Source organism: Malus sylvestris, chromosome 12 (assembly GCF_916048215.2).
Source record: "Malus sylvestris chromosome 12, drMalSylv7.2, whole genome shotgun sequence".
Taxonomy (NCBI): domain Eukaryota; kingdom Viridiplantae; phylum Streptophyta; class Magnoliopsida; order Rosales; family Rosaceae; genus Malus; species Malus sylvestris.
In genome coordinates, this window is record NC_062271.1 from 5,536,335 (window position 1) to 5,564,148 (window position 27,814).

At 36.6% G+C, this 27,814-nt stretch overlaps 1 protein-coding gene and 1 long non-coding RNA gene across 2 annotated transcripts; one reads left to right on the forward strand and one right to left on the reverse strand.

Annotated features, from left to right (window-relative positions):
- Positions 1-11,712: 11,712 nt before the first annotated feature.
- On the reverse strand, positions 11,713-12,597 carry LOC126592619 (uncharacterized). The gene is made up of 2 exons (XR_007612732.1): positions 12,270-12,597; positions 11,713-12,094 (listed from the first exon to the last, which is right to left on the reverse strand). It is a non-coding gene; the product is annotated as an uncharacterized LOC126592619 (long non-coding RNA).
- A 9,446-nt stretch (positions 12,598-22,043) lies between these two features.
- Positions 22,044-27,643, forward strand: LOC126594457 (uncharacterized). The gene is made up of 3 exons (XM_050260786.1): positions 22,044-22,403; positions 24,395-24,739; positions 26,923-27,643. The coding sequence occupies exons 1-3, from the start codon at positions 22,173-22,175 to the stop codon at positions 27,445-27,447; spliced, it is 1,101 nt and encodes a 366-aa protein (XP_050116743.1). The 5' UTR covers positions 22,044-22,172; the 3' UTR covers positions 27,448-27,643.
- Positions 27,644-27,814: the final 171 nt, after the last annotated feature.

The following is a 27,814-nucleotide window of genomic DNA, read 5'->3' on the forward strand; positions in this document are numbered from 1 at the left end:
CGCAGAAGTATGCAACTTACAACAGGGGGATAGTTGGATCACCCCGATCTATAATTTCCTTGCTCATGGCACCCTCCCAAATGATAAAGTCCAGGCTAAGCAAATTCGATACAAGTCTACCCGCTACCTGATCATCAATGATCAACTCTATAAGCGAGGTTTTAGCCTGCCATACTTAAGGTGTCTTACGCCTGCCGAGGCGGAAATCGTCCTTCGGGAAATACATGAGGGAGTCTGTGGAGATCATGCTGGATCTCGGTCCCTAGCACACAAGACTTTTCGCCAAGGATATTACTGGCCAACACTCCACCAGGATTCCATCAAAGTATCCCGCTCATGTGACAAATGTCAACGATATGCAACTATTCCTCATTCCCCTCCAGAGCCTCTTACTCCTATGATCAGCCCTTGGCCCTTCGCCCAGTGGGGACTTGATTTGATCGGCCCAATACCGGCAGGGAAGTGTTGGAAATGTGCCCTAAAGCCAATCATGTGATGATACTTTACGGACATTTCACATGTTAAACTAATCTAGTTTAACATATAAAGGGCATAAATTATTGTTTGAGCCGTCTCATATAAATGTTATATGCTTAAACAATAAAGTCCAAGGAATTTGTGATTGGGAGAATGTAATCTAATGAAGTTAGATTCATGAGACCATTCTTTCGTAGACACATCCTAAACGTTCCTGATCATAGGATTGCCAATTGGGCGTTGACAGTCCGTTAAGATCAGTACGTACTATGTCTTCTCTCAGGGAGAGTGATTAGTCTCGAATCATTGGTGTGTGTGACATCAAGACAAGTACGGTAGGTGCTCAATAGAGAATGAGTTCACTGAACGCGATCAACGAAGAGTTCTCATATTCCATGTCACATGAGAACTCATGGTTGGGATAATGCAAAGTAGTCCTTTGACCTGAGGCATCATAGTTGTCTTGTGGTTAAGACCTTGATCTTTGATTATGTCAAAGTCATCCCACCAGGAGGGTGTCCACGGCATCGTTGGGGTCAAGCCGCTTAGCTATGGAGACAAGTGAATGCGCAACAAGGGATCTCTAACCTTCAAACCGTTTGAAGGAGAATACTCTCTGATATGATTTGAATCTCTGGCCAGAGTATGAATGAGATTAGGGAATGCGTTCCGAATCACATTCAAGGTAATCATATAAGCACAAGACACACATTGGATAGTAGACATGAGAAAATAAACTATCAAACCAAACAATGTGGTCAAGAGTATTAGATTAGAGAAGGACCGTATTGCATTTGTAATCTCGAACTGAATAGGTTCTCTAACCTCTTCTGATTAGCTTGGGTAACCATGATATGCTGCTAGGTGTCACTCATGGTTTGTGGAAGCCCTAGACGTGTATAATCACTAAAGGGAGAATTGAAAATAGTTTCAATTCACAATCGATGTAAAATGGTTTTAATCGCCCACTGCCTCGCTAAAAGGAACCTAATGGATCGCACACCGTGAAAGGTGGAGATTGGAGATTAAACGGAAATGAGTAAGAATGATTAAATGGTTTAATCATTTATTTATGGCAAGTATTAATTAATATGTTAATTAATCAAACGAATTAGTTCGTTAAAGACTTCGGGATAGTTTTGGACCTTAAGGCCCAATGGGCTTCGAACGTCAAGCCCATTAACTTAAGTTGTATGACAATTTAATGAATAAAGATTCATTAAAGCCCAAAAGCCCATAAATCCTTAGAATGGCCAGCCATGATGAAATGAATTAGGGTTTTGGTTGTTTAGGTCACTTAAAGAAGTGACTATATAAATGATTTTATAGCCAAATATTCATTAAGTGAAAAATGGGTTTATTTTTGGGGAAAATAGGTGAGAATTGTCTCTCCATTTTCTCTCTAAAGAGGCCAACACCTTGGAGGGTACATCTAGCAATCCTACTACTCCAAGGTCACTCATTTCTTCTACAATCGAACCTTGGTGTCGAGAATTAGAGGTTCTCAATTTTGGGAACTTGGAGAACCTATTCTTCCATCCAAATCCATGGATCTAAGAAGCAAGGAATGAAGGCCCTTATCTCTTTGGGTGATTAGCCTTTGCTTATGCAAAGAGGAATCTACAAAGGTATTAATTTCAACTCACTTATGTTTTGAGTTGATTATTGGTTCACCAATCTACTAGGCTTTGAATTTCATGTGGTAAATGTTTTGTTTTTGAGTGCATGTAAGCATGATTCCGCCTTTAATTGTTAATTGCATGCTATATGATGTTGCTCAAATGAACATGTTTTACAAAATAATTCCTTCAAGTGGTATCAGAGCCTAGGTCTAGTAGTTGGTGAATCCTTTTGTGTTTTGTAGTTCATAAGTTTGTGATCTAAAAGTTGTAATTGTTACAAGCTTTATTCTTGCTTCTTTGAAAGTAAATTTTGTTGGAAAATTTGCTATCTCAAATGTTGTAGATATTGTTCATATGAGCATGAATATTGGAGCTAAAATTTGGTGCCATGCTTTTGGGAAAATTCGGCCAAAATCAAAGGGTGAATTTTTGGGTTCTTGTTTGACTTGTTAAAAGTGTTTTAATGTGTTCTTTGGAACCCCTAAGTACCCTAGTTTGGTTAGATGTTATTTCCCTTAAGTAAGAATGGTTTTGGAATGTTTTTGGGTGAAAAAGGTTCATGGAAAAATTTGGGTTTTTCATGGATGTTCTTCATTGTTCTTGTTGTTCTTGCCAAGAACAAAAAGGTTTGGTGTTTTGATTCAAAGTTTTGAATTATTTCATAAAGTTTATGTGATATGTTTTTAAATGATTTATTATGTATTTAAAGTGTTAAATATTTGTATAAATGATGATTGAAATAATTGTGTTTGAATTATTTCAAAAACATATCTTATCTTACATACACTTGCATGTTTTTGACAAAACTCACAAATCAACACACACACCAACCTTATCCCTCCCTAAAACCAGCCACTCCCTCAAAGGGAGTACTTTTGGGGCTTTTATGCAATTACATAAAGTTTTGATACTTTTGTGTATTTGCACTTTGGCCCAAAAGTTTACGTTTTGACGTTTAGGTCCAAAAACGCTAAAGGGCAAATTGTTTTGTTCCTTTAATGATGTTTTTGCATTATTAAAAGTTTGGTTTCTAGTTGTATTTACATGAAGTTGTGACTTTTGTGTATTATACAAAGTGACCCCAAAAGTTTTTGTTATTGCAATATGGCCCAAAAGTTGAGGTTAATTGCATGATGGCCCAAATAGGATGAGAACAAAATTGTTTTGTCTCTTTAAATGAGAATTGGATTTTCATTTTGTTTAGCTCCATTTAAATCAATCTTATGGATACAAAAACCAAATGAAAATGTTGCATTCAATTAATTAGTTAAAGTGTTAATTAATTAAAGGGTGATTATGAACCTAAGCCTAATATAATTGAGCTATGTGAAAGGTGTTTCAAATTTGTTTGAACCATGGGAATGTGTAGATTAGATTTTGGTTGTAATTTGATTTGATCAAATGTTGTAAAAGGGCTTAAGCTCTTCTTTACTTTAAAGTAATTTGTTATATGCAAATGTTGTAATGAGCATAAGCTCACCTTTACTTTGAAGTACTTCTTTCTTGCTTTATACGATATGCATGAAAATGAAGTAGTTGGGTCCAACGCCCATAAGACAACACGCCTTAATGTGATTAAATGCGTAACTAAAATCAATCTTCATTCCTAGACCGAGGTTCAACACAAGGCTCGTGTTGAATCTAAACAAAGGTTCATAATCATCCTTAGGCCCTAAGGCAACTATGTAGTCCATCAAATGAATGCAAAGTTTATGTTAGTAGTATCATATACTCTTGCTTTAAAAATCGTTTTAAAAGCATAGTGGGAGTATTATGTACAACTAAAACAATGAGATGGACCAATAGTTGTTATAGGACCAAAATAGTTTTAATAGAGATTAAAATGTATGTTTATATGTGATGAGACCTAAAACCCTCAACCAAACCAATATTAAGTTGATAAGCGAGAGATGTTTAGAATATCTCTTCGTGGCCTTCCACCGTGGTGGGATCCAATCGTTTATGACTTGTACACCGGCTTCACCCTATCATGGGGGAGTACACAGTGCATGCTTATACTCAGGAGGAATCCATATACATATGATGAGGTGAGTGTAGGCAACGAGGATAGCTATATATCGTATCATCGTGAGGCTATTCTTGAACCCCTTCACACACTAAGCATGGTGGGAAGAACTTAACTGAGTGCAATGGAACCAATATCATATCATTGTGAGGTTACATTCTCTAGAGGCCAAATAAGATGGGTACTTGCATGAGTTGCAAATGAGTAAGCGTACTCTCTCATTATTATTGTTGCTAGCCATATATCGTATCATCGTGAGGTGGGCTTGGTAATAGTGAGCCTCCCATAACCTACTAGGAGTTTCATCCAAAACTCTCGAATTCCTATGAGGGATATGGAATTTGCCAAAAATAGTGGGTGGTGCTATTTGATTTAAAGACCCAAATCAAATGGCTTAAAATCAATCAATTTATATTCGTTATGTATTTGATTACCAATATATTTGCAAACGCTATCCAACACTTGACAAAACCGAACGTTTAGTTTACGGACTTGGTACTACAAAACCATAGATTGTCTTTAATGGCTTGTAAAAGTACCAAAGTAGTCTCATCCTCACAATCTTCCTATTGATAATGTATCATTAGAAGAATATGTTAGAAAAGGTCTATCATAAAGAGGACAACACTTTTAATGTCATAATTCTTCAATTACAAATTGTTGTATGAAGAAATAGGAGTTGCTTTGAACAACTCTTAGTCAATGCAAACACTAGTGCTTATTTCTTTGTTAAATGAACAAAGAACTTGAGAAGAAAGCACAAAGGCATGAACACTTTATGTGCCATGTTTCTTCACTTACAAATTGTTGTATGAAGAAATGAGAGTTGCCTTGTACAACTCTTGAAGGTTTGTAATTATGTTTAGAACATAATGGTTGGTTGACAAAAATAGTCCATTAACATGGACTTATGATGATTTTGAATCATTGAATGTTGAAGTGATAAACCACTTAACGAGACGGAAACTAGGCAAGGACTTCACCTTTGTTTCCCTATCCTAATCGTTCACTAAGTTTATTGTAAACTATGTAGTGAAAAATAACCACATGCTCTCCAAAATTGTTTGATGTGATAACACAATTGAAAAAAAGGTTTCAAGAGAGATAGTGGGAGTTTAGGGACCATGACTAATGTAGTCAAAGGTGAAAGTCAAATAAAGAAGATAAATAACTCCAAGGGAACAAACTTTCTTTATGAAAGGATGGATATTGGAAGGGGTATTTGCAAGAAATGTCTTGCAAGTGTCAAGGACACACCTTTCGAAGGTGTTGTAAAATGTTCTTGAATAGTTCAAAACAGTTGGTTCTTCTACTTGAATGCATGATTCCGTATTAGTGACTATGTTTTACAATCATTGTAAAAGTGTGGCTAATAAGAAGTAGAAGATTAATGAGAGAAGAGAAAGTACTTCACATTCGAAGCGTGAATCAAATGTAGATCTCTGCGAAAGCAGATGGTACTTACTTCCTCATATGAACTACCAAAGAAATTGGAAAAACATAGATTGTCTTTATATTCCAATTTTAAGGAACTAAATTCCGTCACTATGTGAAATGGATAAATGTTTTGTTTGACAAAACAATGTTCTTTATTAATCAATGATTGGATTATGGTAATCTAATTAATTATCTCTATAGTAGAGATAATATGGTAGTGTTAACTGTTTAGAAAATAATGATGCTTAAAACCCAAAAGGTTGCAAGGTAGTGACTAATCCCAACTAAAGTTGTGATACCTCTAAAACATAAATTACGAGTTGGTGAAAGATGGATGCTTTGGATCGTTAGATCCGGATCCAATACCTTCTTGTTAAAATTGTATGGAGGCGAAATGTTCGAATCTTTATTCTTTTGGAAAGAAGAAAGAATCACAAAGTTGTTGAGGTTAATTCACTTAGATGTTAGTGGCACTTGTCCACAAACATAATATTACTCATGTTGAATAACATTCACCGAAGATCATTCTCGGTTGGACTATAGTTTATTTTGAATAAACACAAGTCCGAATACTTTGCAAAATGTTTCAAAGAATTCAAGTAATGTATGTTGATGAGTAAGACGTCTAAAGTAATTACCTACTTAGATTTGATCCAAGATAAGGTAACACTTTAGATGAGTTTCCTTGAAAGATATCAAGGAAAATAGCATCATAAGATAATGTATTTCTCCATTAGGAGAAGAACGAACTTGAATAAGATTTAGTTCGTTAGATGTTATCTATTACCCATATATAGGATATATACTTCTAAAACAATATGATTGTCAATGAGAAGATCTTCCAATATTTTCATGACTCCATAAGATGTAGTTGGAAAAGAAAGACAAATCTTAAGCATGTTAAAGATTTGGGGTTGTGTGCTAATAAGCAATATTTGTTTGATAACAATCTTGTAGGATATCCTTAAAATAACTTTTGGATATCGCTTCTATAAACCAACTAACAAATGTTGTTTTGTTGGGTAGTTCATTGTAATTCTACAATGTGATTTGCCTAAGAGCAAATGAACGAGAGATAGAACTCGAAGAATGGGTTCTTTGAGAGACAAGATAGTAATCAACAAATATAACAACCTAGTTCCTATACCACAAGCTCCAAGGTAGTCGATAAGGATTTATAAACCGTCTCAGTTGAATGGTTTTGAACTTTATGACTACATTGAGTGCATATACGATATATACTCAAGAAAATGGTAAAGTACCATTTGACTCGAAATAATGAAACCTTCAAAGCTAATTGGTAGCTTAAGGTGACTACAATCAAATAGAATGGTTGACTCTAAAGGAACCATTTTTGACGTAGTCTTAGTTTCAATAAATTCGAAGATTGCTAGCTACAACTAAATGGTGATTCAATGTTTGGACATAATATGGGTTTCCGAAACCATTATTAAGATAGTCTTGATAATATATGTCTAAAACTATAAATCACAAGACATGTAAGTTGTAGAGATCCATCCATCATGGATCTTAGCAAGTTAGTGGGAGCTATTTGCATTTTATGAGGAAAAAGGATCAAATCGTTTGATTTCTCATAAAGATGTAAATGAATCTTTTGTTTACTAGGTTTACAAAAGATTAGTGGGAGTTAATCATGTTCCTAAAATTTAATATATATGATATATTAATTTTGGAAATGAAAAGAATACTTCTTCGTTAAAGTTATGACTTTAATACATTATATGAAGATAGAATGTATATGGGAGATATAGTCTATATACATGGGATGGAAATCTATAATGATATATTTCATGATATAATTGGATTATATCAATCCCTAATAATAGACAATGGATGCTAGGAAGTTTCTCATATGATGATAAACTTCAATAAGAAGGACGATTCTAGTGAGACTAGCAAGTTGCCCTTCTCAAAGGGAATGTACCCTTTGACTCCCAAAGAAATAATGCGTAAATAGAATCCTTTATGCATACGCAGAAAGGTGATTTATGTATTTCATATTGTATGAAAAACATTGATATGAGTTGTACCTAGAACGGTACAAGATGATATCAGTGCAAGCCCAGGATCAGAACCATGGCAACTGTCAAGTGAGTCCTTAAGTATTTAAGAAATACTAAAGGATAAATTCCTCAAAGATCGAGGAAGAATCAAAGTAACGTAATGGAAGCGTAAATGTATTAGATTATGAATCTAATCCATCATTGGATGTTTCTTCATTATGAATGAAGAGATAAACAGATATCTCTTTATTATGACTAAAGAGATATTTGGATGGAAACATTAAAGTAATGACTTTAGTGTGTTCCATTATGAATGCAAGATATATTGCCATATAGAAGTTTACAACAATGTTGTTTGGATGGGAAAGTTCATTTATGAACTCTCTATTCGGTTCCAACCAGAAAGTGTATGACACTAATGGGGCGATAGCTCAAGCCTGGGAATCAAGGTCTCATCAAGATCCGAACACAAATGAGAGACTGAACCACATGATTGAGAATCATGTATAATGGTGACGTCGTTATTCTCAAGGTTGCTTCTGTGGATAACACATATAGATATCCACTGCCTAGGCCTACTATTCAGCCATTTATGAAATGACTACAGAAGAGATATCATCATTGATGATCAAGCTGATTGGCTCTAGTGCAAGTGGGAGATTGTTGGAAATGTGCCCTAAAGCCAATCATGTGATGATACTTTACGGACATTTCACATGTTAAACTAATCTAGTTTAACATATAAAGGGCATAAATTATTGTTTGAGCCGTCTCATATAAATGTTATATGCTTAAACAATAAAGTCCAAGGAATTTGTGATTGGGAGAATGTAATCTAATGAAGTTAGATTCATGAGACCATTCTTTCGTAGACACATCCTAAACGTTCCTGATCATAGGATTGCCAATTGGGCGTTGACAGTCCGTTAAGATCAGTACGTACTATGTCTTCTCTCAGGGAGAGTGATTAGTCTCGAATCATTGGTGTGTGTGACATCAAGACAAGTACGGTAGGTGCTCAATAGAGAATGAGTTCACTGAACGCGATCAACGAAGAGTTCTCATATTCCATGTCACATGAGAACTCATGGTTGGGATAATGCAAAGTAGTCCTTTGACCTGAGGCATCATAGTTGTCTTGTGGTTAAGACCTTGATCTTTGATTATGTCAAAGTCATCCCACCAGGAGGGTGTCCACGGCATCGTTGGGGTCAAGCCGCTTAGCTATGGAGACAAGTGAATGCGCAACAAGGGATCTCTAACCTTCAAACCGTTTGAAGGAGAATACTCTCTGATATGATTTGAATCTCTGGCCAGAGTATGAATGAGATTAGGGAATGCGTTCCGAATCACATTCAAGGTAATCATATAAGCACAAGACACACATTGGATAGTAGACATGAGAAAATAAACTATCAAACCAAACAATGTGGTCAAGAGTATTAGATTAGAGAAGGACCGTATTGCATTTGTAATCTCGAACTGAATAGGTTCTCTAACCTCTTCTGATTAGCTTGGGTAACCATGATATGCTGCTAGGTGTCACTCATGGTTTGTGGAAGCCCTAGACGTGTATAATCACTAAAGGGAGAATTGAAAATAGTTTCAATTCACAATCGATGTAAAATGGTTTTAATCGCCCACTGCCTCGCTAAAAGGAACCTAATGGATCGCACACCGTGAAAGGTGGAGATTGGAGATTAAACGGAAATGAGTAAGAATGATTAAATGGTTTAATCATTTATTTATGGCAAGTATTAATTAATATGTTAATTAATCAAACGAATTAGTTCGTTAAAGACTTCGGGATAGTTTTGGACCTTAAGGCCCAATGGGCTTCGAACGTCAAGCCCATTAACTTAAGTTGTATGACAATTTAATGAATAAAGATTCATTAAAGCCCAAAAGCCCATAAATCCTTAGAATGGCCAGCCATGATGAAATGAATTAGGGTTTTGGTTGTTTAGGTCACTTAAAGAAGTGACTATATAAATGATTTTATAGCCAAATATTCATTAAGTGAAAAATGGGTTTATTTTTGGGGAAAATAGGTGAGAATTGTCTCTCCATTTTCTCTCTAAAGAGGCCAACACCTTGGAGGGTACATCTAGCAATCCTACTACTCCAAGGTCACTCATTTCTTCTACAATCGAACCTTGGTGTCGAGAATTAGAGGTTCTCAATTTTGGGAACTTGGAGAACCTATTCTTCCATCCAAATCCATGGATCTAAGAAGCAAGGAATGAAGGCCCTTATCTCTTTGGGTGATTAGCCTTTGCTTATGCAAAGAGGAATCTACAAAGGTATTAATTTCAACTCACTTATGTTTTGAGTTGATTATTGGTTCACCAATCTACTAGGCTTTGAATTTCATGTGGTAAATGTTTTGTTTTTGAGTGCATGTAAGCATGATTCCGCCTTTAATTGTTAATTGCATGCTATATGATGTTGCTCAAATGAACATGTTTTACAAAATAATTCCTTCAGGAAGGGCAAAGTCTGTTACGCAGTCGTTGCAGTGGACTACTTCACAAAGTGGGCCGAAGTAGAACCCTTGGCAACCATTACTGAGGCAAAGATAGAAGACTTCGTGTGGAAGAACATCCTTTGTAGATTCGGCATTCCCAATGCGATAGTCACTGACAATGGGCGACAGTTTGACAACAAAAAGTTCAGGTTGTTCTGCTCTAAGTTCAACATCAACTTATGCTTTGCCTCTCCAGCTCATCCCCAGTCTAATGGACAAGTTGAGGCCATCAACAAAATAATCAAGCGCACTTTGAAAACCAGCTTGGACAAAGCTAAAGGCTGTTGGCCAGAATTTGTACCCCAAGTTCTTTGGTCATATCGCACTTCATATCGGACTTCAACAGGAGAAACTCCATTCTCACTTGCCTTTGGCACAGAGGCGGTTGTCCCTGTTGAGCTCGAGCAAGCAACATTCCGAGTCCAGAACTACATTCAAAGTGAAAATGACAAACAACTCACCCTCAACTTGGATTTAGTCGAGGAACACAGAAACCAAGCTCACTTGAGGAATGTCGCCTACAAGCAGCGCATCTCCAACTATTATGACTCTAGGGTCAAGCCTCGTTCTTTCAAAATAGGAGACTGGGTCTTAAAGAAAAGATTACTCTGCGACAGAGTCCCGAGTGAAGGCACACTTAGTCCAAACTGGGATGGACCGTATGAAGTCATTGGCATCAGTCGCCCTGGCTCTTACACACTTAGAAGCTCCGATGGCAAGACCCTTGGCCATCCATGGAACGCTGATCACTTGAAGTACTACTACAAATAGATTCACGATGTACAAGTGTTGAGCTATAGCCGTTCGGCATCCTATGTAATGAAGGCCATTTGGCAATGAATTCAATAAAGAGGTAATTTAGCCAACTCAGCCCTCACTCTTTTACATTCATAGCAAGCGATGCCAGAACCCTTCTCAATCAGAAAGCAATCCGTCTTCCACAGTCACTACAAAACAAGCAAATGAAGACCGTGTCAAGCGCCAAAAAAAAAAAAAAAAAAAAAAAAAAAAAAAAAAAAAAAACAGCTTCATCCAAAAAGCTTCACCCGAAAAGCTTCACCTCCAAAGCTTCACCCACAAAGCTTCACCTCCAAAGCTTCACCCAAAAAGCTTCACCTCCAAAGCTTCACCCACAAAGCTTCACCTAAAAAGCTTCACCCACAAAGCTTCACCCAAAAAAAAAAACTTCACCCGAAAAGCTTCACTTAAAAAAGCTTCACCTACAAAGCTTCACCTAAAAAATCTTCACCTATAAAGCTTCATCTACAAAGCTTCACCCAAAAAAAAACTTCACCTCCAAAAAGCTTCACCCAAACAGCTTCACCTAAACAAGCTTCACCCACAAAGCTTCACCTAAAAAGCTTCACCCACAAAGCTTCACCCAAAAAAAAAACTTCACCCGAAAAGCTTCCCTTAAAAAAGCTTCACCTACAAAGCTTCACCTAAAAAACAGCTTCACCTCCAAAGCTTCACCTACAAAGCTTCAACACAAAACCTTGCTCCAAATAAACAAATTTTGTTCACAAAACCCAAGATGCCCTTGAACTTGTACAAAAACACTTGGGTCAACATAAACATTTTTTGTTTTACACCCACAAGGGCCCAAAATTTTCCTTCTTATTTATTCACTTATATATGTTCCCAAACATATTATGATAGATCAAATAATAATTCAAAGTCCAAAATTTAGTTATGGACAAAAATACAAGCAATTCACCAGTACTGAAGTTGCTACAAAAACTGGAATCTTCCCCAGCCTAGAAATCCAACAAAGCTTCGCCTCCTTTTCTCTATCAAATTTTTGCAGCTGCTGCTTTTCTCCAATGGAGCTGAATTTTGGACACCCTCTAGTTCTTGAGCAGATGAACAACTTTCAAGAAGGAACCATTTCTGTTTGAGCCACGGAAATTAAAGTGTTGAAGCTCCAAGCATGACAGTCGGATTCTTGCAGATTTCGAAGCTGCTGTGATGTTTCGAAGATCTGGAAATATTTAACCATTAGTTCATTCTGAATTTTTGATATGTTATGAAAGAGACGATGAGGAACAACTTCAATGAAGAAAGCATGCTGATCTGAACAATAGAAAATGGAGTTTCGAAGCTCACAACAAATCTGACGGGTTGACAGAAAAATAATAACCAGTCATTCATCATACCTGAATTTCTTGAGTTATACAGCTCCGAGGGATCTCAATTTTGGATATGTTGTAGTTCACAAGCTGAGGAACAACTTCAATGAAGAACGTATGTTGATCTAAGCAAGAGAAAATGGAGTTTTTGAAGCTCACAACAGGTCTGACGTGTTGACAGACAAATGATGAACAATCACTCGTCGTACCTGAATTTCTCGAGTTGTACTGATCTGATGGCTCTCAAATTTGGATATGTTGTCGTTAAGGAATTAAAGAACAACTTTCATGAAGACAACTTTGTGATTCGAGCTACAGATGATGGTCTTATATTGAAAACCAATTCAGGGTGTTAAGGGAAATGAAAAACAATTCCACCAAAGAAACATCATTATGATGTTTCATCATTATGGTGTTTTCATCATTATGATGCTTTCATCATTGTGATGCTTCCATCATTGTGATGCTTCCATTATGATTGTAATGCACCAACGGTTACACCCTCTATCATAGCAGTATGTGTGTGTATCTCCCTATAGTCATCATGTGCAAGACTATCATAGTCAGATGGCTTTCCATAAAACAGCTACCAACCGTTACACCTTCTGCAATTCCACTTATTCGGGCCTAGCAACCTTCATAAACAAAATATATGAAGAAAAAGTCCGGGGCTACCACTTAGAAAACAACAGAATGAAGTTTTGGTACTTACGACATGGACTATTAGCAAGACACCTCATTCGTCAACTCCCTCGACTAGAGACTTGGGGGACTCCCACCATATGCTACTACGCCTTGGTACTCAAAAGTTCGTGACTACTCAGTGACTTGGATTTTTCAAGTCTCCAACCGAGAAGTTTTCCTCACTCGGGAAATTAAGGGAACACTACCTCAAACTACATGCTTCACTCACAAAGCTTCAACAATACAGGTTTCAACAAAAGCAAAAATTCAAAGAACTTTATGAAGAAGGCTTTGGTGTATTTAACACAATATGTTGAAATGAAGCAAAGCTTATTTATTAATATTTTCGATAAGCCACAAATATGTACATATACATGAGTCAAAATAAACAAACAAAAGGGAGCCTTCACAAAGGTTGCTTAGGGGAAGTCTCAGCAGTCGGTAGAGCCCCAGAAAGAGAAAGCACCGGAGGGTGGTTATCCGGAGCCTCAGTACTTGACAAAACCCCAGAAGGAGGAGGCATTGGAGGTTCATCATTTGAAGCTTCATTACCAGGTACAGCCCCAGAGGACGAAGGCAATAAATGCCTTTGGAACAAACCCACAAACCGCTGATGATCAAGTAAAACCTTACCATCAGATTCCTTCATCTGGTCAAGCTTCCTCTTCATGTTTGTAGCATAGTCATGGGCGAGCCGGTGCAACTGCTTATTCTCATGCTTGAGCCCTCTAATCTCCTGTTTGAGACTCATCACTTCAGCAGCCAATGATTCAACTTGGCGGGTTCTAGCAAATAGGCGTTGGGCCATATTAGACACAGAACCTGCACACTGAACACTAAGAGCCAGAGAGTCCTTAACAGCCAACTCATCAGACCGTTTGGAAAGTAGTCTGTTATCTTTGGGAGTGAGAAGGTTCCTGGCCACCACTGCAGCGGTCATATCATTCTTCATCACAGAATCCCCAACGGTAAGAGGACCAGTAGGGGATAGGAAGGATGGGCGCCATATGTTGTCTGGAGAAGGCGTGGCTGTCTCTTCTCCAAGGTTCAAGTCAAAACGACGGTCGGAGGGTCCAGACATTTTCAAATGTGTTGAAGAAGGAAGAGGTCAGACAAATCAAGATCTTAGAAGTGCAAGAAATGAGCTTCTACTGGTAGAGATTCAAGTGTGCTGTGGAACTTAATGCCAGCCTCTATAAAAATCTGCACTCGACGGAGTTTCAGAAATCGAAGAGGCGTTTGCTTTCTCAAAAGCTGGGCTGCTCAGAGACCACGAGGGCCGATCTCAGAAATCGAAGAGGCGTTTGCTTTCTTAAAAGCTGGGATGCTCAGAGACCACGAGGGCCGATCTCAGAAATCGAAGAAGCACCTGCTTTTGCAGCCTCGTCAGCACCTGTCACATGCACAATCAGCTTTGCGGAAATTACGGGCAATCTGTCGAAGATTTCTGGTGAAGTAGAAAGCACGTGAATCTTACTGTTCAATCACCGCTCTCCATATGCACCATCAACTCCTCGGGTACCACATATAACTTTGTCAAAGATCTCTGACAAAATTTAGGCACGAGAATTTCGAAGTTCCAGCTACCCTACTATTACCCATAAGGGTAAAGGAACAGCACCACTGCTTGACAACTGGAAAGTCCCTATGTGTGTCGACCTCCGTGTTTTGCGGCAAGACAGGTTGGCAAGAACGTCCAACCTTTACTCACATTCGAGAAAAGACTCCCAACATAATTACTTTCTAAAAAACCGGAGTAGCACCGCTTTCCGAATCTCGAGAGTCAGATCCTCGACGGGATTGCTTGTTCGAAAACCGAAGAGGCACAACTCTCAGAACTTCGAGAGCCAGATTTCCTTAGATAAAGCTTGTCTGTAATCTTCACACGTAACATCAGCTTTCCAGATACCACATACCACTTTTTCAAAGTGCTCTGACAAAATTAAAACACGTGAAGCTGGCAGCTCCCACTACATTGCTGTGATCAAGAAGGGTAAAGGAATAGCATTACTACTTGTTATTGGGAAATCCCTATATACATTGACCTCCTTCCTCAACGGACAGGCAAACCTGCAAAAATGCTCAACCCTTTCTCGCATTCGAAAAGGCACCCTCAACATAACCTCTCGAAATACTCAGCTTTATTTCCCCCCGATAATACCTCAGCAAATAAGCCACACCAAGAACAAGAGTATCTCATATCATCAGGGTCGAAAGCAAGAGTATCCCATATCATGCTTTCTCCCTATCTTTGTCTTTGTCCTTGTCCACACCTGCAGGACAAGGAGAAAGAGAGCAGTCAGTCGGAACCTGAAATCAAACCTCCAATTTGGAACTGACTGCCTGGAGCCTTTGCCTGGTTGCTTACTTAGCATTGCTCTCGAGTACTCATCCTCAACTGCTGTCAAGGTCACGAATTCCACCGGCAAATACCTCATGACAGTTGATCAGATATTGGCTCTTTACACTGAAGCTGCCAAGCGTGGATGAGTCACTATGAAGGAATGTTCTGAAGGACCATTTAAATGCAAAGGTTGCACACCACTTCTGCCATGCAAAAGATTGAAGCAGAAGGTTCAACGGTGAGCTGAAACAGATCACTACAGCACGACACCTTTCCATACCACATTCATTATTCCGTCAACAGCAAAAGTATCCCATATCATCAAGGTCGAACGTACTCTAGATTTGATAGACTTGTTTTGACCCTCAAATTTTTGAGTCGGCCTTATACTCTGAAGGGCACCAGAAAACCCTCCAGCACAATTCAAGAATAAGCCTGTGGAAAGTTACTTCTTCAAAAGCAAAAGTATCTCATATCATCTCTTATCCATTTGCTTCTCCTTATCCTGGCAGTTGAATGAGAGACAAGGAGAATGAGAACAATCAACCGGAAGCCGAAGTCAAACCTCTGATCCTGGGTTGCTTACTTGGAAGTTTGACTGCTTACCTTATCTGTCACCTCTTTCGGCAGATCTCCTAGCTCGGCGACTTGGGGGACTCCTACTATAGGGTTTGTATCACACTTGACTAAGCCCGAAACTACAACTAAGCTTCAAGTGAAATTGATACATTACCTTGTGCGTCAACATCAGCTAAATACACCATTCCCGGATGGAGGAAAAGTACGTCCAGAGAAGGGCAGATGAAGATCAGACCACACTTCGGTACTTAGAAGTTTCGTGATTACTCAAGGGATTGGATCTTGCAAGTCCCCAACCGAGGAGTTTCTCTCACTCGGGAACTTAGGGGAGCACTGTTTGTACCATACTTGACCAATCCCGAAACTACCGAGCACCGGCCAACGCTATACTGTCAAAGACCCAGAAGAGTTCCCCTCCGACCAGGAGGCCAATCACTACTCGACACGTGTCAAGATTAGAAGCCAATCAGAGCGCAGCACGTGTCAACATCAAGAACCAATCATAACATGACACATGTCAATGTGACAAAGCTACAAGTTTTTCTATAAATAGGGGTCATTCCCCCACAATATTGTCTAATGCCATTTGTGTTAAATCATTCACAAGAACTCACTAAATTGAGAGCTTGATCCTTTGTACTTGTGTAAGCCCTTCACTACTAATAAGAACTCCTCTACTCCGTGGACGTAGCCAATCTGGGTGAACCACGTACATCCTGTGTTTGCTTCTCTGTCTCTATTCATTTACGTACTTATCCTCACTAGTGACCGAAGCAACCAAGCGAAGGTCATAAAACCTGACACTTTCTGTTGTACCAAAGTCCTCGCTGATTTTGTGCATCAACAATTTTCATTGTTTTTTATGATTATTTTAGAAATTTGGAATGCTTATTTTGACGATTATGTTGAAATGGGACTTTGATTTTATTTATACTCCTTTCGAAAATGTATTACAAAATGGTTGCAAATTGTTTTCATAGAAATTTTTTTACCTACAAAAAAAAAAAAATCGAATCAAGAAAAACCGAACCGAACGGAACCGAACCCACCCCTATCCACGGAACCGAACCCACCCCTATCCACATGGGAGTATTTTGAATCTTTAATCATGAAGGCGAGACATGCATAACTTGATCTAATAAAACACCCACTTATATCATTATTTAAATTGACCTTTAAAAGTATGAATTACACCAGTTGGTGAGGGCATAAATTAGTTTAAATATGGTAAAAATGAAAATTAGGCGGAATTAACGTCAAAGATGACATTGATGTGCAACATGAGAAAATGGAGATGCAATTGATCCACCTTAGAAAATAAGAAAAACTAATGAAAAGAGCTTGAAAACTTTGAGTTTTAACGAAAAAGACAAAATAAAGGGTAAAGTGAATAGTACCAGGATTGACTTTTTAGTGTAAAATGTAATTTTTTATTAAAGTGAATAGTACCGGCGGTTTTTCGTTAAAATTCCTTAGAAAATAAGAAAGAAAACGACAACATAAGAAACAACAATGAGGCTCGTAATTTCTCGTTGTGATCCATACAGCAACCCATCTTATAAGCCCACATGAATTACAAGTGTGGTATGGGCGGACCATAAAAGCCCAGCAACATATAATATGGCTTTAAAGTCGCGTCGTGCGTTGCTTGAGCGACCTGGCTAATCTCTCCATCATTTTCAAGTCAAAGTCTTTGGCAAAGGCATTAAAAACAGAGCGATGGAGAGTTTTGACGCATCTTTTAACGATTCGGGTTTCAGGAGGTTAAGTGACGTAATTTGAGTTGCAAGAGCAAGACTCGAATTGAGTTTCAAGATGCGTAAGTCTAACTGAAACAATTTATATAGAAATCGAACCATGTGATGACACATACATTCACTCTCAAACGCAATATACAATGTCGAAGAGAGAAAAAAAATGAATAAATCACTAAACCAAGAACTAGCTGGCACAAACTCTCATCTCGACGGTTTTAATCCTCACTTAAACACGTGTACACTATATGGAATAATATCCACCCAGATATATACATTCGAACAATACTTGAGTAGAAACTCCTACTCAAAGATGAGTAGAAACTCATACTCAAAACTCTTAGTGTTTTAATCACAGAGTTTTGTGTTTATGATCAGAACAGTTCATACTATGAATCACATTGTAAAGATCATCTCTGCAAAAAATAAATTAAAACTAAGGTCGTTTAGTCAATCTATTGTAGCAAATACATAGACGGTTCGTAATGCTTTTAACAAATCCATTCATTTGTTTTTAAACAGTTTGATGATTAAACAACCTTAGTTTTAATTGATTTTTTGCAGAGATGATCTTTATAGGGTGATTTATAATATGAATGTTTCTGATTATAAACACGAAGTTCTATAAATTGACAATGAACAATTTAAAAAAAAATTGAAGTAAGAGTTCTTACTCATATTTGAATAGTCAAGTATTGTTTTATCTATTCATAGCTCTGCCAAAACTTGCCGACACAATTACGGACTACCAGAAGCACCAAGAAGGAGTAAGAGGGAGGAGGGAACAGGAGTTTCCCAATTTGCACCAAACCATCAGATATGCCATAATTGCAAATAGGCCATGATTTGGACACGTTACCTTCGAATTTCGTTGCCTCCCTTGGAAGCTCCTCCTCCGCAGGAGAAATGTATTTTGGTAGTGAAAAGAAAGTCTCACGCGCAGAGGGCATGCAAATGCTCCATCATATGTTATATTTTTGAAGCCTCCACCAACATTATAATATAAGGGGCAAGAGTGGTTCGGACGGAAGAAGCAATATCACTCGACCATGATCAAATCGATCGCAATCTTATTCTGTCACCTTTTTAGGTTCGACTCAGTAGCACATGTGAATGCTATGTGCTTGCTCATAGTCATAGGTAACATCATGATGCATCGATATGAAAGATAATAGCGGGTTGATCGTTACCAAAAGGGTTGTATATCGTATTGTGTCTATGGATTCTTCAGTTGTTTGGATTTGGACTGAATCAACTTAGGTCATCTCCAACCGAAAGGGCTATGTTTAGCCCTCGTCCATATTGTAATCCTGTAAGAAATTATTTTTTAATGAATAGTGTCAAACCATATCTATATACAATCTCCAACCGAAGGGGGCTCTTTTCTATCCCCCTAAATAATTTATTATTTTAAGTTTGTTTTTTTTTAATTTTATCTGTTAATTGAATTAAACTACTATATTAAAATAAGGTTTTCGAACATTTTTTTAGAGCCACTTATCGCTAAATGTTGTTTTAAGTTTCATGTTATTAAATATTTTAATTTTACTTGCATGTTAACAACTTAGACATTAAAATAATGTAAGATAGTATAGAAGGGTGAAAGGGATGTGAGAGATGGTGTAGAAATAACTTAGGTATTTATAGGAAAAAATTAGAATAAATTTTTTTTTTAGTGTCATCTTAAAAAAAAAAGGTTACATGATGTGAGCTAACAGCATAGCTGGACCCAACTTTCAGGGCTGGTTGACTAACTATGTCTACCCAGCCCTCTTGCCATTTGGCTATATTTTGGCCTAGTGGGTCCTAAATTTTTTTGACTCAGTCTTCCATTGGAGATGAATTTTGTATCAAAACGGGCTATATTTTGGCTTATAGCCATTTGGCCAGCTCGGTTGGAGATGGTCTTATGTTAGGATGGTTAGGTTTTTTCCATGATAGGTTGAAAACCTAATCTAACACCTATATAAATAAGATCCCCTCACCAGCAACGAGTTTAAATATTCTGCAGCTACTTTGTGTGTGGTTTCTATTATTGATTGATATGTGCTAAGTTTATGATAACAAAATTAAGGAGGGTTAAGTTTATTAATACGTATCAATTAATTATAGATGTCACAAAGAGACCACACACAAAATAGATGCAAAATATTTGAACTCTCTTGCAACTGCCAACCGCACTACATTTTTGTTATCCCAATATTGTAGCGTGCAAATACTAAATTAACTGGTTTACTGCATATTGGCTGCAAGGGCGGAGCCGGGATTTTTTTCTTGGATGGGCTAGTTGAAAATAGTACCATAAAATCATATGTTTATTTTTTTGCTTATATAAAATATATAATAATCAATATAAAAGAACAACAATATAATATAAACTATTCTCAAAATCATAACCCTAACCGATAAATTCAAGGACCATATAAATAATTAACCTACTAATTAAATCAAGAATAAGTAAATAAAGAGATTAAGAACGTACCAAATGTGACATTCATTGAAAAAGTGCAACGGAAAGTCAGGAATTGCAGAGATAGGGATTTAATTGTGTATTTAAAGAACTTATTAATCTTTTCTTGAGTAAGAAGCACATAAGCTAAACTACATAGGGTAAATGGTCTTTTTATTTAAAGAATAGAATAAAGGGGGACTAGAGATAGAACTAATTTATAATTTTTAGCATAAAACTATTATTTACTACCTCTCCTCTACTAAATATACATTAAATAATAATATGTATTGAAATTGAGTAGGCTATTAGCATGAGTTTACAAAAGAATAGATCTATTCACAAACCCATTTTTACTTCCAACACAGCCTTATTAATATTTTGTCAGTGATCATTTTCAATTCATTCGTTCCGAACAACCGACAATTAAGAAAAGTGTGTAAAAAGTAAAAATGAGTGCATGGATAACACTACCCTTACAAAAAACCTTCCTGGGCTATAGCCCATCTTAGCCTTGTAGGTGGCTACGCCATTGATTGGCTGTGGCGTCTTTGCCTGCTGGTGTCTTATGTTGGGTACTGTCAATCTTAAAGAATTAAAACACTGTGACGAGATATAATCATCACACATTCCTTAATGAAGTTTATAATGTCAATCCAATTAAAGTATGCATATTAGTACTGTTAAGTGCATGTGCCTAGGCTTTTCATTTGAGCATAATTTTGCAAGTTAATGGCAAAAAGCTGTTAATCTCAATAAGTTGGCCGCATCATTGAAAGTGCTTTTAAAGTAAGCTAAAAAATACTTTTGTGAAAAGTGATTGTAGAGGGTAACATCATGGTTCCACTTAAAAGGATTCAAGTACAACAGTACGTCATAAAGGTATAGTAGCTCGTGGCTGGTGGCCCTCTTTAGATAAAATTGTCATTTACTTCCTACTCATTCTTCTTAGCTTTTTCCTGCAAACGCATATTTTTCACTAATTTAGGATTAGAAAAGGGGTATGATATCTACACATAATTTTTTACTTCTATACACATTTCTAATTTTTGGCCGTCAGATTGGATGAATTGAAGAAAATCAACGGACAGAAATTAACAAAGAATGTGTGAGAAGTAAAAAGAGGTGTGTGGATAGCACAAAAGAGATGTGTGGATAGTTCACCCCTTAGAAAAATGTTGGGGAGTTACTAAAATCTCACTTGTGTTGGAAAATCTGACATGGATTGGATCAAAACATATAGAATTATAATCCTTTTAAATTACGAGTAAACTATAGTTTCATTCCCCAACTATCACTTCTTTTAAAATAAACCATCAAGACAAAGTTTCGCCAAATTGAGTCATGTAACTTGCATGTGACTCATTTGTTAAGATAATGTCATCTTTGCATTGTGCATCTTGGATAAATTAGCTTGATTCTTGGATAGATATGCTATCGGGTCTTGGGCGTTAGGGTCTCGGGTTTGTGTTTCAATGCCGAAGTCTCTAGTTTGTGTCTTGGGTTTTGGTGTCTTCGTCTCTTCGGCTTCCGCAACTCTCGAAGTTGAATCTCTAGCGTTAGGGTCCGCACTCTCGGTTATCATATTTTTCAGGTCAAGTTCAAGGCTTCGTGATACCATTCGAGTCTCCAACTTGTGAGTCCCTAGATTGAGTCTCGAGTGCCAGACCTTTCGTCCAGGGTCACAAGGAAGTCGAGGCTTGGGAGCAAGCAATAATTTTGTATTAAAATGTCATTTACAAGAGTCAAACTTAAAAACTCTCGTTTATTATAAAAAAGAAAGAATGTCACTAAATCATATCTTTATTTACTTTTGTAGATCAAACATAAATTAAATTAAATTGTAAATTATTCTACGCACCAAACGAGACCTAAAACAATACCAACAGTGTTTGAAGTAGACTGGTAGCACGCACCAAAAACGGCGAGTGGAAAATGCAAATACAAAACTGCCCTCTCTTTTTATAAGCACTTGTTTCGATTAACTTCTATCCCTCATTTCATTATGCTCTGCTTCAACCAAACATAAGCTTCCTTTTGCTTCTCTCCAAAAGCAGAGCAAACCAAAAACAGGGGAACCACACAGCCATTGAAGAAGCTCAGAGGTTCATAACACACAGATGGGCCGGCTCGCACCGCTGTCGGAAGAGCCGATCATCAACGGAGAAGGCGCCGCGAACCGGTCGAGCAAAGGCATTCTGCGGAGCACTCAGCCGTGGCGGAACTGGATCAAGACCCACCTTTCTCCCCTCGTGCTCTTCCACAAGAGGTCCGACTTCAAAGTGCTTCTCGGTGTTCTGGGTTGCCCTCTCTTCCCTGTCTCTGCTCTCCCCAAACTACCCCTCAATGAGGTACTCATCCCTTCATTCTTAGTGATTGGTGGTCATGATTTGATTGATCATGAGTTCATAATGTGTTTGGATCAGCTGGTACTTTGGTATGCAGAGCAGAGTACCTAATTTCTCTTTTAGTACTTTTTAATACAAAGGAGAAGGAGAAATCAAGTACGTAACTTTAGGTGTTTAAATAATCGTTCTTAACCATCTAAGTTAAAAGTCGGATTAGCTTATTTACATTGTTGATTAAACATAATTTATCACTTCTCAATTACGAATGGGTCCCACACATAAGGACAAAAGTGGTTATCAGTGTGATTAATATAACTAATATCAAAGAGGATGTGATCAAATGCATAATCGATCACAAGTAGAACAGTCCATAATCACTTAAGCTTGGATGTGTTTTTCTTTTAACATGATTTTTTTTTTTAGGAAAACTAATTAAAAGTCCAAAAAACTTTAATCTTAATGAAAAATGACAAATAAGATCTAGTGAATAGTATCAGAAAAGGTAAAAATGAACAATACCAATTGTATTTCATTAATTTTTTTTTTTTTTTTGGGTTTAAAAGTTTTATTGGGTTTACTTTTGATGAGGGAGAGTGGGTTCCCATGCATGTGAGAAAATAACGACTGGCTATTGGCTAAAGAGAGAGCAAAGTGGTGGTGTTATGGGTCTTCTTTTGGTTTGTGTTTTTGCTCAGCTTTTTTGGCAAGTTGCTTCCCACACTTGTCTCCCACCATGAAAAAAGGAAGCACCTTTAATTTTGGATGAAATTTAATATTTTTTTAGTACAACGATATATTTTACATTAAAAGAAAGAAGAGATTTGGCTAAGCCACACAATGACAACCCAATTTGGTATCGAATTCGTTAGTCGATATTCGAACCTAAGACCTCTCACTTACAAATGAAGAAAAATACTACCAGACCGTAGTACTGAATAACGGTATGAAATTTAATTGTTAAAAATAATTAACATGTACTTAAAAAAGAGGAAAAATTAGGTTCACATCCTTGTTTTTGCTACTCCATTGATTAAAATCCTATTCATTTTCAATTTTTTATCAAGGTCATTGGGTATTAATAACATCATTAATTATTTGAATAATAAAATATTTTTATTTTTGAATATATTCCTTTAGTGTTAAAAATGTTACAATTAGTATATTTATATTTATGGCTAACTTTTTCATCATATATTTTTATTTTTAGTTTGTACCTATTTTTAATTTGTACCCATATATTAGTTTCTTTTTGTGCCCATATTTTTTAAAGTTTTATTTGTTTTTGTATCCATGTGTATACCATCACGTGACATTGTATATTTATGTTTTATGCCTAAACTTTGTATCATATATTTATATTTTTAGTTTGTACCCACTTTTAATTTGCAACATTTTTTTTTAATTTGTAGTATTTTATTTTTAGTTTTATTTTGTACCCATGTATTAATTTCTTTTAGTGCCTATATTTTTTAAAATTTCATTTGTACTCATAATTTTTTAATCTTTTATCTATATCCTAATTTATTTATAATGTACCCATTCTTCTTTATTAATGTATCACTCTGTTATATGTGAAATGTACCAATTTTTTTTAACACTATGGATACATTTTTTTGTCATTTATTATTTATTATTTGTACATAGTTTTTCCATTTATTCAATCAAACTGTTTGAATTTTTTTATTGTAACCGTTTCTAATAGTATTATAATGAGGGATTTTAAATTTATAGGATTATAAATCTCATAGAATATTAAACAATTAATGTCAAAACTATAAAAATATAAATATTAATTGTAATATAATGAGGTGTACAAAGTCAAGGGACTTTGATCAAACTTTGAATACCATTAATCTTTTAGTCAAAGAATGTTAAGAATTAGGGACTGCATCCAAAGTATCCCAAAAAATATATATCTTAAACAATAAACAAATTCATGAAGTTTTTATTATCCTCTGATTATTTATTTATTTTTTAATGGTTTTCCTAAGCAGGTGTCTTCTACCGCACAATACATAATACAACACTTCACAGCTGCCACTGGTTGTCGCAAGCTAGAAGGCAAAGTGAAGAACATATTCGCAACCGGGAAAGTGATCATGGCAATGGTGAATGATCCCGGCCCCAGTGGCAGCTCAGCTGCCGGAGCCACCACAGTTTCGGAAAAAGGATGCTTTGTGATGTGGCAGATGGTTCCTAATAAGTGGCTCATTGAGCTAGTTCTAGGTGGTCACAAGGTGGCAGCTGGTAGCGACGGCATTGTCGCTTGGCGCCACACGCCCTGGCTAGGCGCCCACGCTGCCAAAGGTGGTGTTCGTCCCCTCCGGCGAGCTCTTCAGGCAAGTCCTACTTAACTAAATATTTTTTGAATTAGAATTAATTCATCTAAATGTCGTGGTTTGGTCCCAAAGAAAAATGCACTGGGAAAATGTGTCTGAGGGGACCAGGGGCAAATAAATAAAGTGTTGCTTGTTAGGTAGGGTAGTGTGAAAATAATGAACTTATTGTACCAGAACTGCCATCTGCATTTGTCACTTTAATTGAGAGAGGCGTCACCAAAATTATAGAAGTTGCCAGATATTCGGTTAGACTGTAAATTTGAACTATTGATCCAATTGATTATAATTAAAATGTAGTTTCGAATTACAATTTCACAATATACACATTAGTCTGACAACGTACATTTGACAAGAAAATATTAAGTGCATCTACATTTGAACTATACGAGAAAAGAAAATGAAATTGTTTGTAACACTCTACAAAGTCATCCTACGCTCTAGATGCACTCTTCCCTAGTGTAAAAGATACATACAGAAGGGTGAAGCAAAACGATTCTTTTGGAGTGCATATAACAGCTCCTAAAGAAATAAGCTCATAAAAACGTTATTTTGTCAAAATTTTTGTAGTCAAGCTAGAGTTGGCTAGTACGTAGTAGAGCAATGTACTCTCGAAAGATTGTGAATCTAGACCATTGACGTCAGCATTTGTCATAATGTGTAATAATGTAGTTTAAATTCGTCTTTAGCGAGAATCGAATCTAAAACATCTCATAATGTGTAATTTAACCATACAGTTTGACAATATTAACATTATGTGTATTTTACGATTCAAGCGTACTCAAAATAGAAAAGCACATGAAAAGCAGAAGAAAGCAACACACACCAGCAAAGCACTCGTCTCGTAATTAGAAGATTCCTCAAACACCATAATTGGTAGCCTTGACCTGTTCCCTTTACGTTTGCGTCTTCTTCTACATATCTAACAGATTTGTAGGGAAAATTATAAGGAAAGATCTGCAACGACCCCAAAGAAAACAGAAAGGTCTCAGACCCACGATACCAATAAGCTGAAATGTGCTTTTCAGGAAAAATAATGTTAGGTAAATTAATTTTTTAAATAAAATCTGTAAACTATGTGATGTGTTATTAATAGAAAATTAGTATGTGAATCAACACTTAATAATCTAATCATCAACAATCACGTTATAATTGTTTACAAAATATGATTTACATAAAGGATCTTCCTAGCATTATTGAGTCAGCAATTGTACAATATGCATGTTATTAGAGTAGGTATTATTTATCTACTTATTTTTTATATTTATTGTTTCATAGTATGTTTTTGGTGGAGTTGGATATCTAAATTACCTAATAATATGGGAAAGAACTATTCACACACTTATCTTTACTTCTCATACATTTTTGTTAATTTTTTACCATTGTTCTCTTTCAATTCATTCAATCCGACAGCAGAAAATGAAAATGATGTGTAAGAAATAAATATAGTTGTGCGGATAACTCTGGTTTAAAAAAATATATCATCTTTGTTAATCAAAAGAGCGTGAAAAGACAATTTGGTCGTCTATCAAAATAAAATCATTGACAATAATCTAATTTAAAACAAAATAAAAAAATTCACCTTCTCTCTCTCTCTCTCTCTCTCTCTCTCTCTTCTATATATTTTGTTGTTTTAATAGAGAGTGAAAAGACAATTTGGTCGTCTATCAAAATAAAATCATTGACAATAATCTAATTTAAAACAAAATAAAAAAATTTACCCTCTCTCTCTCTCTCTCTCTCTCTCTCTCTCTCTCTCTCTCTATATATATATATATATATATTTTTTTTTTTTTGTTCTTTTAATAATTTATTTATATTTACACACGTATAATATGTGGGCTTCACATGCATGTTAGGAATTTTTCTTTCTTTTACTTGCATTCATTGAGATTCATGATAAACACCAAACCATTGGATGCGTTCACAGTCAACGAATGCAATGGTTGTTTTTTGTTAACATGAGTAACCGGATATGTATTATCTCTTTTATGATATGAGTGCGAGCTCACCTGCATTCATTTCGATTTATGACGAACACAAAGATTATTGAATGTCTTATTTAACCTTGGTTAAACATATCCAATGGTCTTTGTGCTCGTCAAAAGATTATCACAAGTAAACAGACTACGTATAATATAAGACGTTATATCAGTGTTGAAATGTTTTTCTTTTTTGGTTAGTAGGGATTAGATCCAATGGCAATATCAGCTGTGTTTGCCCCAGCACAGTACATGGGAGAAAAGCAAATCACAGGCGTCGATTGCTTCGTGTTGAAGTTGTCAGCCGATCAAACGGATCTGGCTGAACGAAGCGATAGCACAGCAGAGATGATCAAGCATGTAATATTTGGCTACTTCAGCCAAAGAAATGGGCTGCTGGTGTACTTAGAGGACTCATACTTAACCAGGATCCACTCACCTGGCGCCTACCCTACCTACTGGGAGACCACAATGTCGACGAAAATCGAGGACTATCGGACGGTGGAGGGTGTGATGATCGCGCATGCCGGTCAGACGAGCGTGATCATCACACGGTTTGGGGACAACCTAAAGACGGGATCCGCGATCACGCGGCTGGAAGAAACATGGACCATTGATGATGTTGCATTCAACGTCCCCGGCTTGTCCATGGATTGCTTCATTCCTCCTAAAGAAGTACAGAAAGATTACCCCAAGAAAGATTTTGATTGGAGATCACCGTTGGATTGATGATGAGATGATGGTGATTATCTTGATCAAGATTAGTTGATAACAAAAGGATTTGATTATGTTTTGATCCATGCCTTGTGTGAACAGTTGAATATTTTTGTCTCTTCATATACAAAGTGTAGATACAGTTATTTTCATACATGCTTATGTACATCTTTGTTTTTTTTCAAGAATTATTTAAGAGTTTGTTTGATAACTATTTTTTTTTACTATAGAAAGTAGTAGATGGTCTATTTCCTTCAACGTTTCGATAAAATGCTTACTCCACAAATCTCGACAACATGTGTCGACAACATTACCGTTAGCATTTGTTTACGCTCAACAAACTCACTTGGAAGCTATCGGAAGCAAATTCTAACAAAATACC

Bases quoted from the DNA above. Each gene is read 5' to 3' on its own strand.
- LOC126594457 (XM_050260786.1), top strand. From the start codon at position 22,173: ATGGGCCGGCTCGCACCGCTGTCGGAAGAGCCGATCATCAACGGAGAA. The intron at 22,404-24,394 runs GTACTCATCCCT...TTTCCTAAGCAG, and splicing joins CCAAACTACCCCTCAATGAG to GTGTCTTCTACCGCACAATA. The intron at 24,740-26,922 runs GCAAGTCCTACT...TTTGGTTAGTAG, and splicing joins CCCTCCGGCGAGCTCTTCAG to GGATTAGATCCAATGGCAAT.